At 34.1% G+C, this 12,777-nt stretch overlaps 1 protein-coding gene across 2 annotated transcripts in view; it reads right to left on the bottom strand.

Moving 5' to 3' along the window:
- The window catches only part of SEMA3E (semaphorin 3E), a 141,675-nt gene that overhangs the window by 69,413 nt on the left and 59,485 nt on the right, over nt 1-12,777 (bottom strand). For both annotated transcript variants that reach the window (XM_035339722.1, XM_035339713.1), the window contains exon 2: nt 3,357-3,517. In XM_035339722.1, coding sequence (XP_035195613.1) covers nt 3,357-3,517 — 161 coding nt within the window. The remainder of the gene's footprint in view (nt 1-3,356; nt 3,518-12,777) is intronic.

Genomic DNA, 12,777 nt, shown 5'->3' with positions numbered 1-12,777 from the left:
AAACCACAATATTATTATCCTTGATACCTGATTGATATAATTCTTTATTGAAAAGAATTCTTTGTTGAAAAAACAGGAAAAAGCTATCCTTAAACATGCTCTTTGTAGAGGTAAAAAAAAAAAAAAAAAAAAAAAAGAATTATAGGGAATATAGGGCAATAGAAATGATTGTTACTGAGCAAATTCGGTTAGGGAAAAAAACTTCAATTGCATCTGGAATCCTAATTAGAATCTCCAAACAACTTCAATACTCAGTCACTTCTCTCAGGAAAAAGAAAAACAAAAAACAAAAAAACAAACAAAACAAAACAAAAGATACAGGATGTCATGTTTAATGAAAAATAATTTCAAGAAATTACATTAGCTTCATAGTACTTCAGGCCAAAATGTACTATTGTGTGAGCTAGTCTGAAATGTGGTATATGACAGAGCGATTAAGCAACTCCAGTTCTTGTTTTGAGTCAATACATACTGCTTAACTAACACATAACTTGTGTTTAACTGAAATGCAAATTTTGCAAAAATAGCTTATTATGTCTGGGAGATACTATGTGTATGTATCAACAAATACATGCACACCTTACCTCTTGCAAAATAATTCTAGTGGATAATCAAACTTATGTGCTTCTTACTTCAATTTGCATATGTTTCTATATGACATTCAAAGAAAATGCAAGAAAACGGGCTTGTGTTTAGCCAGCTCTAGAGCAGAAATACAGCTAGTTTCATCAGAGGTAAGAAACACAGGATATATTGTCAGGGCTTTATTATGTATTACAACACCAACATAAATCCTAACCTGGAGTTATCTCACAATGGACCAGAAACACCACATTGAAACCTGCCTGTACAAGCCTCTTTACTTATGAAGGCTTTTCTTCATAGCAAGCCCTTCCTGAGCACTTTGAAGCAGAAACTGCAGAGAATGAATATCTGAAAAGAGTTTCTGGACAAATAAGAAGTACAATTTAATTTCACTTCTACAGGAGAGGAAAAGAGGTTGTCCTCCTTGGTTGCTCTCAAACCAGTGGTTGTACTCCTCTATAAGCTGTCAGATCACTGAACTACCAGCATTGGTTCAAGTTTTCTGTCAACAAAGATCTGCTCTGGCAACAACTATAATTAACTGTAATGCTTTTTAAAAATAAATTTGGCAACAGATATCAAATAAAATTCTCTATCAGTGTGTTAGCTCATTACAAGCCTTAAAGTCTTTGGATCAAATCCCAAATATGTGCAAATTTTGATTCCAAAGGTGATATGAAAGGAAATGAAATCTCTAGGGAAAGCAAAGGTCACATGGAGGGTACCTCTGAAGGTTTGGCTTTACACATGGTTTCACGTAGTTTTCTTGCTTTAATTCTCCGTAAATACTTATATCCACATTTCATTTTGACCTCCATCATTCTTGCCACTGATATTGTTAGGGCATTAATGTTAGAAACCAAAACAGATGATTAGCTCTGTTACAAAAACTTATGTTAGGATGTACTAAACACTAAGAAAGAAAATCTCTGTGTACCATATGCAAGGAAAGATGCAAAGAATAAAAATACAAAGTAGACCAAGGAAATAGAATATAACCAGTGGAGAAGTGATACTCTGTGTTTGTCTAATATACATATTCTCATATACATCACAGGCTGAGTTCATTAGAAATGCTGGAGTACTTTGACAGCCAATAGGTCACAAAACACAAGCATTTTGTGTCCACTCAGCATTTTGTTGTTTTTCTTTGGGGTACTCCTGACATTCTTGCTAGAACTGATTGCCTGAGGAATTACAGGGTCATTTTATAGCAGAAGGGATACATATCTGGCTGGGAGTGGGTTTTATTTTTGTTTTTAGAGAGCATACTTATCTTCCAAATTGTGGAAGATGGGGTGGCAAAGGATTAAAACGCATAAGCTACTTGCTAGAACAAATTTGCTGATAGTGCTGTAGGACAATCAAGTTTTCCCTAGCTATCACTGAATGAGATCTGCACTGAGTGAACACTGGGAAAAGGGAAAAGGATTGTGACATTTGTATTCAAGGGAGATAAGTCCCAGTGAGGTCAAGTTTCAAAACATGTTAGGTCAAGCTCCATTTATTCCAGTGTCTCATCTTTTGCACATCATAAATGCAGGCATGTAGGCAAGAAGAGCTTCCATTAATTTGTCATACTCTGAACAAAGGTCTCAAGACAGCGTACAGTTTCAGAGTAAATGGCTGATCCTCCATTTTAAAACAACAAAAAAGAGAAAAACATTCAGAGTGTGTCTAGATGGAACAATGGTGATTGGACAGAAGCTATAAATGTTCTATCCTGTCATCTTTCTTCATAAAGATTTACTGCTGAATAGGGAATAAGAGAGGGGAAGAAAAGCTTATTTTATAGAAACAACTGCTTCATAAATGTCTTTAAATCCCTGAGCTATAATATCTTGTCACAGGATATTAATAAGTTTTGTCAAATAGAAAAGGAGTTAACTCATATCTGACTGTGGAGGAGCAAAGCTCAGTACGTAATAGTACCTCTGAGGAGTTAAAAAATTATTTTCTATATATATAAATATAAATATCCAAATGGCCTCCCTGAGTATCTCTATTTCCCTATATTTAAGATTAGCTTTCCCAAACTGTTTACAAAAAGGATAAAACATATCTATTCACAATAACAGAACATGCTAATTACCCTCAGAGATAAGGAAGTGGACCAGGATGTTGGTATGAGAATATGCTGTTCACTTACAAGAAGGGAAAGAAACAAAAGAATCTGAAACATTGTGACTTGACTCCCCTTTCTCCTTCCACAGACCACAAAGTAGACTTCAAATGATACTTTCAGTCAGTACTTACAAGCACTGACTTTGAGCAAGTGAAGCATTTTCTAAGGAGGGGTAGAAATTAATTGCAGGATTTATGTTGCTTTTGCATAGTTTATGTGTTCTCTTATAAGCTATGTTTTCGTTTATTTGTTTGTTTGTTTGTTTTCCTGGTGCTGTAGAAAAATTCCATACTAATAACAGGGAGCAATTAAGCCTTAATTATATAGCAGAGATACAGAAATTAGGTATACACAATGTTCTGTACAATGCTCTAAATTTTAGTAAACATGCTGAAAAAAACGAGACTGAAAAATAACTGTGACCCCCAGATCTTTTCACGAAGAGGTGTCATTAAGATTCATTTTCACTGGAAAAGAAATGATAGTGTATATTTTTTTTTTTTTACAGATAAACATGACATTAAAGATCATACTCAAAATGTTAATATCTACAAGAACTCCATTATCTCATTTCCACTCATGCAGACTGTGATGTTTTGTGCTACACATTATCAAACCAAGTGATAAATATATCTGTTTACTCCACCTCTCGATAGTTGTCATTGACTCGGTCCAAACTGAGGGAATACAAGAGGTCTCTTCCTCCCACAAACAGTCTCTCTTGATACTCATCCAGCAGCATTATATGAAGGCCAAGATATCCAAATGGGCTATGAAAGACTGATGTCCTGTTTAAATCCCAGAGCTCTGAAATAAAATCAGAGTACACATGATAAATACCATACAGCTTAGCTTCATGGCTTCATTTTCATATTCTCCTAGGGAACTAGACAAGAAGCTGTGGGACATTAAAGTGTTAATTGTATAATCTTTGAATAAGAAAGAGACAAAAAACACCTGGGAACAATTTTCAAAATGAGCCAGCTTTCCAGAAGACTTGTATGTGAATCTTTACAACATAATCTTTGTGCACAATATATCATGAGGTGGGGATTGGGGAAAGAAGTTTTCTCCTGAATATTTTAAAAAACAAAACAAAACAAAAAAAAAACACACTGCTGAAGACATTAACGGAAACGTGGAAATAGGAATGAACTGGTGAAAATTGAAAAATTACTGGAAATTATCTCCTTGCCCTTCCCTCAGACATATAAAACTTCAGGTTTTTATTGTATGCATAATGTTGTTCTGTTTCTGTGGTATTGCTTTTTATTTTTATTTTTTGCAGGGAGGCGGGGGAAGGGTGAAGGTGGGAAAGGGGGTAGAGGAGGGAGAAGATGCTGTTGCTTGTTTTAAACCCAGCACTGTGTTCACTTCATGGAAAGTGTTGGCACTAAATTCAATAACAGTATAAACTCTGTAAGATACATATTCATAATTTTCCAAGTGATTACTGATTTTGTCAAGAAACATGTTGACCAGTTAAGTGGATCTGAGGCTTAGGTATGATCCAGACTAAAGTCACTTAGAGAAAGTAAAATTCTCCCTGTGTAATGTTGCAGAAACTTGGAATCAGGCCTCAGGAAGGAAGGAAGAGGCAAGCACTGGAGGTCTTTCTGCACTCTCAAGCAGGTGGTGCAGAGCAGTTTGGCTCACAGCATGTTGGAGAGGCTAAGAATCATTTTGTTGTTGGGAAGTCTCAAAAGAAGTCATTACAGACAATGCCCTAGGACTGTTTTAGAAACAGCAGAGCTGGGACTGAGGGAAAGAACTTTATTCCTATATCTATATAATGGTGAATTGTTTCATTTTGAAGAAACAAAAGTAACTCTTGGTAAAAGTCACTAAGTTCCTTTTAGTTTTATTCTCACAGCTGTCCTTAAACATAACTTCCCCAGTTTAGATGTGTCCCAGCAGCTGGTGATGGAAGAGGTGGGATTGTCCCAGAGCTAAGGGAAAAAAAAAATAATTAAAAATGGACCCTCATCTGGTCTTCTGTGTGAGAGAAAGTACTTGAAGAGAAAGGAAGAGAAATTTCATGTGTCAAAGAAAGTTCTTTCATTGGTGTAACACTCTGGCACCAATATATGGGATAGCATATATGCCAATCTGCAGTTTTCAGAAATTGATTTGCATCTTTAAGCTAAGAATAGCAACTTCATAAGGACCCAACAAAATTCACATCACTATTAAAAACATGTCCTGAGTTCTCCGAGGAAAGGGTGTTCCAAACCAGTGAGATCTGAATTCTATATTTGAATTCAAATTTCTCTTACTTCGAAAAGATTTATCATGACTAATTTTCACAGAATCACAGAATCACAGAATCATCTAGGTTGGAAGAAACCTCCAAGATCATCTAGTCCAACCTCTGACCTAACACTAACAAATGGGAGGGATATCCCAGGGAGTCTAAAATGGCACTAGATGCCTGTCACTTCTAAACAATTGAATCTTGTTCATATATGGTTTCATGTAAATTACTACTGAGCTTACACTTGCAAGGGTTACCTTGTGACTACAGACTCCTCAAGGTGTCAAGAGTTGTTCTTCTGGCTATACCCACATCCTTAAATTGAATAATTCAGTTTCCAACTCATACTTAAACTTGAACACAAGCCAAAAATACATAGTTCTTCTAACTAATCCTAGGATTTAATATCTGCAATTACACTGAACACATCTAAAACCCTTACAAGATCAGGTGCAACTGTGATTTTATTTGAAATTCTGGACAGAGAAAATATAGCACTGCTTAATATTAAATATATATATATTCTCTTGTTTAATTGGTCACCTGAGAAATAGCAGACATGAGTTCAATTTCCTTTTCTAAATGCATCAAAACACAGATCTTCCTCTTTCCATAAAGAGAACTAATCACAAGCTATTAGCTACTAGATTGGTAGGGAAGGATGGATGCTTTCTCCATTTCCCGTTGAAACAGTGTAACAAAATTTTCAGGTTCAGGCAGAGTGAACAAGCAAGAGCATGACACTAATTTAGTACTTAAATTGCTTTTCTGGGAAAGATATGCTGGCCCTAGTGCTCAAAATAGTCTATGCATTTAATATTAAAGAGTTAGTGAATAAAGTACAGTAACTGTTCTAGCACATGGACAAGAAACTCTCACCTTCTCTCACATCGGAATGGGTAAAGATTTCAGATAAGTGAAACCCTTTGCTGAGTTTCTACAGATTTCTGTGGAAAAAAAAAAAAAAAAACAAGCAAAAAAAAAAAACCCAACACTTTTCTATAAAGGTTTTCTGTGAAAAAATATAAAACAAGATAGATTAAAAAAATAATAATTTTTGAGGGAGAGTGCATTGTTAATGCTCAAAACAAAGGACAAAAGAGAAAAGGCCATTCCTTTTCCTAACAGTTGACGAACAAGTTGCCCCAGTGTAACGATACCCAAATTTGAGAAAATGATATTAGTGATAGTACAGTTTTACTATTTTAACTTAAAAGCTCTACACAATAAATAAAAAACACACCATTATAATATGAGTGATCTTTTAGTTAACAAAAAAATTACTGCTTCAATATTTACATATTCATATTCACTATACTTAAAGTGAAGGCCTTAAAGCAAATCTGGGCTGGTAGATTATGTCTCATAAAAGTACTACAACATCCTTGTAGAACAAATCTAGTTTCTTCCTGCTTTAAATGCTGAGAATAAACCTGCAGGTTTGTTGTCTTTCTGACAGTGCTTGTTGGCAAATATTCAGACAGATTTTATTTACTATACTTTTTCTTATAACAAATATAATTCAGTGAACATATTCATACTTCATCCCTTTGACAAGAAGGATTCTATTAGTTATTTGTCAAACAATGCTAGTTATATTCATAATATCTGTAGGTTTTTTTGTTTGTTTCTTTGTTTGTTTTGTTTTGTTTCTGTATATTTTAATCATAGAATGGATTGGGTTGGAAGGGACCTTAAAAATCATGTAGTTCCAACCCTAATTCTTTCTAACTTCTAAAATATGCTTAAGACATTAAATGCAGAAAAATTGTTAGTGCTTCACAGTAGCCAGACTATAGTGAGTTGTCCAGTTTCTCAGAAATTAAAAAACATAGTGAGGAATGTATAGCTTTAGACCTTGGATGTAAATAAATATCATTTCAGCATTATCTTCTATGTTCCCAGGGAGTGAAAAAGTTTCTGTTACTCTGCTCTGTTTTCCATAGCATTACATCACCACAACAGCACAAGTCTATTGCCTTTGCCCTTTTTTTGCCCTCATATTCCATCAAAGTCTTTGATTCCCCTTTCAAATTCTACAGAGATGTAGTCTCACCTCCCACACTACTTAATTCTGCAGAACATTCTTCTGACAAAGATGTTTTCCAGATGCAGGGCACTGACACACGAGTCTAGCACTTTGAACATGTTGAATAGTAAGGTGCACATCTCAGTGCTGCTTTACAGGAAGAGGTAACAATTGGGTTTGCCTTCTGTCCCCATCAATAATGTAAAAGGTCACAGATATAAAATAGAGGTACTGTGAACACCTGGAGGACATTTAATGTTTCCAGTTATCAGCATAGTCTTGGAGTATAAATATTCCAATGGAAAATATTTTGTAAGGGTTTGATGAACCTTATATAATGGTATTTAATTCAACTGTTTGCTATTATAGGACAAGTGAAAACCAAAATCTGCTTGTACCTAACAAAGACAGAAAGAAAAGGGAAGAAAAACAAATAGGAGGCATATGGAAACAACCTGAAACATCTGTAACACAGCTTATAGGTTAATGATAATATCAGTCTGTGCAAGTGTCCTTCAGTTTTAAACCACCAGTACTTTAACGCAGGTTAATATTCAATGGTACTCTAAAGATTCATCCATCATAAGGACAAAAATATAATCTTACAAGTGGCTGGATCTTTCTGACAAGGTTAAGACCTCTAAATGGCAATATTCCACTAAAATTGGTAACAGGAGGCAGAAATTTTCTTCCCTGGGAAAAAAATAGTAGAGATGAAAGCTCACCCCAAAATTATGCTGCTGAATATGAGCTAATGCATTAGCAATTTTACTTTCCTGCTCTCATAGTCATCAGTCATCTAAGTTGCTGCAAAAATAATTACAGAGTCAGGACAGATGGACTACCTCAGGTGAACAAGTAAGCGACTGAAACAGTCGAGCTACAGAAAAGCAAGCAGTGTAAAACGTCCAAAAACAGCCGAAGTTAATGTGGCTACATGAGGTTTGTGAGCAAAAAAAATCTAAATACAATTTTAAAGGCAAAATTAAATGCAAACAACAAGCTAATTCAAAAACATAGTAGTGATGGTGAAAGTTGCCATTGTACTATTAATACCTGGATCTTGAGATACTTTAGTGCCATTTAGGGAACTAGAATCAGTAGGAGGTAAACTTAAAAGTCTGTGAGCCAGACTGAAGTATGAACTTTCACTGCTTGAGGTTTTATCTCTGTGGCTGGCAGGCAGATGCCTCAGAAACTTGGCAGGGTAAGAGACAGAAAACAAAGTCTAGTAATGACAAGTAAAAACCCATTAGTTCATAAATACTCTCACATGATTCAACCTCTGCTCCTAACAGCAGGTGAGTTTGGCTATCTAGCTATATTTGGAGAATGTAATTGGCTTCACAAAGTGAGCTGGTGCAACAAAGTCCCCGAAAAATGTTGTTTCTTTGGTGCTTTTCTAGACAATTCCTAGGAATATGTGGTTCTAATGATGAAGTTTAATTATAGTGAAAAGTAGGCACCCTCCTTAGAAGAACTTTGTCTGTGACATTGTTTAAATTACAGAGGCAAAATTTTCTGAAATTGAAAGGTATGGTATAGAAGATGAAAAGATTTTCAATTTGTACACAGTATAGTCTCTTTTCTCTCTTTAAGGCTGTTGGAAAAATCTATAACTAGAACATTTTATAAATCATAGTGTATATTTTTGTTTCTTCTACTTCTACTTAGTTTATGGCAGAAAAATTTCAGTGGAGTTTGAAATCCTTTAACACAGCTAATCATATTAGCTCATGTCCTGATTCTTGATATTTCCGTTTCATTTTATTATGTTTTCTTCTATCACGTCTAGCAAATACTTAGTTTTTCTTCCCTAGTAGCAAAATATTATGTTCAGTTAGTACCACTATAACTGGTCTGTTTTTAGTTACTAAACAGAAATATGACCACTATAAATCTACCAAGGCACATAGTATTGATATGCTACAAAACATATATTGATATACTAAAAAACAAAAATTATGCTTAGATGGTATTTCATGTTTTTGGTTCTTGTTGGAAACTTCTACAATGGAACCGTATATCAAATCAAAAATGAACACATATAATCCTCATACAAGATAGATTTATGGCAATTTTAAGCAAAGCACATTCTAATCCCCCCCCCCCCAAAAAAAAAAACAAAAAACAAACAAACAAACAAAAAAAACCTCTGATAGTTAAGTTATTGTTACTAATTCTTAAAAAGAAATTCAATGCAATATAATAAAATCTGGATATTTTTCATAAGTAATCAAACCTACCTAGAAACTAGGGGCAATTGACATTGTCTTAAAAGAAAACTTTGTAAATCAATTGTTAACAGTTACAGTACGTGACAGTACAAACCTGATACTGTAGGTTGAAGTGTTATTTGCCTTCCATTAAATATGTGACCCTAAAAAATTCTGGATATTACTTTTGATTTACATGAGCTACTATGGCTTCAGATATAAGGCTTAATCCAGAGCTCAACCACCATTTCCCCAGTTAAATTCATTAACTTTAAGCTAGGTAACCACACTCATGAAGTATTTGTGAAACTGCATATTAATAATGGCTTTCCTCCTGTATTTTATCTGAACTTGAGAAACAGTCATGACATTATCCCAAAAAGTGATAAATCCAATATTTAAATGGTGCTCAAAGGATAATTGCTTTAATGCATTCACAACATGCTTTCAACAAACTGGCACTCAGCATCTGTTTTCAGGTATTTTAAATTAAGTTTACTATACTGATTCTGTACTTAGTTCCACATAATTCGATATTGCTTACACACTGATGGATCATTTATTTTTTATTCATTTTGATGATAAATAGCAAATTTTGGGAAGCATTCAAATAAACTTTCTATATTCATAATGACATATTCCTATTGCCAGGAATGTTATTATCAAAATGAATTGTTTAGCTTTCCAGTGTGATTTTTTTTTCTTTTTCTCAGAAAATGTAAGTACAATCCTAAAATGTTCTCTATCAATACATTTTTAAAATGTGGTTGTGATAGAAAATGTTAAACCATATTTCTTATATTTCTTGCTTATGCAAAATGACATAATATCATTGTTGTTATTACATTGCCCCAGATCTCAGTCCAAAGTAGAATAGGCATCTACTCTTATGAGCAATATTAAACCAGTATGGTGTGACTGCCTAAAATTCTCTAGTGATTTCAAATCCTTATGATCCTTATTTCTTTAATAAAACATTTTGAGAACTGGTGATAAGAAGTGATAATGTTGTACGCAATAATAATTGTTATTATTATCATTATATATATGTGTATTTCTAAATATAAAATTCATGACAGAAAGCCTCAGAAATATGTTTGCCTATAAATACTTTCCAGCAGAAATATAAATCAGTTATTTTTAATACAAAATTACTTCAGTCTAAGGATGACAGAAGCATCCATGAAATAGAATTTGAGCACATTATTCACTTCATCCAAGGCATTTCTATGGAAGAAAGCATTTCTATGGAAAGAAATGTCATTTTTACATTATGCTTGCATAAAAAGTTTTACATTATGTTTAATATCTTAAGTGTTAACAAGTGAAAGAACCAGTTTCTAAAATCCTTGAGTTTTGGAAGATACATATGGTTCAAATAATCATAGCCCTCTTCTGATGAAACACAGATAATCCGGTCTCTTGAGGGCTCAGTTTATTAAGGTGTACTGCTTACTACATGCTTATTACCACACCAATCTTGTAAGGGTGGAATTCTTTCTACGGAGAGATCCAGTGTTTTGACAGAAAGAGAATCTGGTGCTATCATTTAAAGGGAAGATGCCAGAAGTCAGGGTTTTATGCTATTCAAAATGACTGTTAAATTAAATTTCCTTTGAAAAGATGGATAAAAATGAGCTATCCCATGTGATTTTCAAGGGCATATGTTCTTGGGCAGGATGGCATGTGATTGACAGTATACGTAAGGCTTTCTGGAATTGTCAACGTGATAAAAAACAGAATGAAAGAGAAAGGAGACATTGTAAAAAAAAGCAAAAGCAGAGGGAAAATTGAGATGGAAAACATGAAAAAGATGAAAGGAAACTTTCAAGTTTTTTTTTTGTTGTTTTTTGTTTTTTGTTTTTTGTTTTCCTGACAAATCAGTTACTCACAGCAGATACAGATTTTGAGATAATATTCCATAGGTGAATTTAAAATGATTCGCTACACCTCACATGCTGAAATAAACTCATGTTTTACTGAGAACAACATCTCTAAGTATCAATGAATGGAGCTATGTGGAAATTACTATATTATTACACCAAAGTCCACTCTCTTTAATTGACAAGAATAGCTCCTTTTAAAGATTTAATTCACAGAACAGAGACAAGTATTCAGCTGCTAAACATCACCGTCTTCAGAAAGCCTACCTAATTTGAGGTACTTACATATCTGTGATTCCATCCCATTCTTCCTGGTACAGCCCAAATACTTTTGAATATTTATGAAAATGTAATACATAAAAAGTCTGTTTGTTGTACCTCCTATTTCATTTATTTATTATTCTTTTTTTTTTTTTTTTTTTTTTAATTGGGATGGATTTTTATGTAATAAGTGGGATTTGCCTAATTCAGCTTTTATTTTGTTTGGTCAGGTGTCTAGTTCAAGATCACAGAATCACATAATCACAGAATTGTAGGGGATGGAAGGGACCTCAAGAGATCATCGGGTCCAACCCTCCTGCCAAAGCAGGTTCCCTAGAGCAGGTTGCCCAGGTAGGCATCCAGACAGGCCTTAAATATCTCCAGAGAAGGAGACTCCACAACCTCCTGGGGCAACCTGTCCCAGTGCACCATCACCCTTTCTGTGAAGAAGTTCAATTTCATGTTGGTGCGGAACTTCCTGTGATCCATTTTGTGGCCATTTCCTCTTGTCCTGTCCTCACAAACCACTGAAAATGGGTTGGCCAAATCCCACAAATATAAAAGAGATTTATCCTGCTGTCATGTTTGTTTATTTATTTATTTATTTATTTATTTATTTTAATTGGAACAAGAGAAAGAGGAATTCCTAAATGACATTTCAAAATATTTTCTACAAGAATCCAAAGGCATACAACCTATTTCTATGCTCTGAATTTTAAGGAAGCCTACTAAATTTAATAGGTGAAGTCCACTACAAAATGCATTCTATGCATTAGCTAATTTTGTACCTTGACAATGTTTGCAATTTTCAGCACTGCAATGAAAAACAATACATAGAAATAACTGTCTTTAAATTTTTTTTCTCCACTCTTTCTGCCTGAGAATGCATAATTAACTGTAAAGTGCTGGGTAGGTTAAATGACTTGGAAGAAAGAGACAGATAAAAGCTTTATTTGAATAAATTTGAACATGTATTTGAAAGATTTCAGAATCGATAACACTTTGCAAACAGTAGCAGTCAAAACTTGAGGTATTTCTGCATTTGTCTTTGAGATGGTAGAACTCAGCAGAGCTGATCTTAAATGGTGCAACCAAAGATTAAAAGTGAACATTAGACAGCTCTTAATGATCACATAACTTTTACAAATTATATTATGAACCATTGCACTTTTCTTGCAATTTCAATCTTGAGAAAATTCTTACAGTAAATTTTGGTATGATTTTGATTAAACATTTAACAGTCAGAGGCTACCTTCTACTGAATTTCAGATGTAATTTGTGCTCCTAAACATTTCAGATACTTTTAGAAAAATACCCAATGGTAAAGAAAAAAAAAAAAAAGAAAAAAGTCCTGTCACACTAGAGAAATCTACATGAAGTGGAGAAACAATCTCATGAAATTACAAGTAACATGTCTATATCCT

Source organism: Oxyura jamaicensis, chromosome 1 (assembly GCF_011077185.1).
Source record: "Oxyura jamaicensis isolate SHBP4307 breed ruddy duck chromosome 1, BPBGC_Ojam_1.0, whole genome shotgun sequence".
Lineage (NCBI taxonomy): Eukaryota > Metazoa > Chordata > Aves > Anseriformes > Anatidae > Oxyura > Oxyura jamaicensis.
This window is presented reverse-complemented; position numbering and strand designations above follow the sequence as displayed.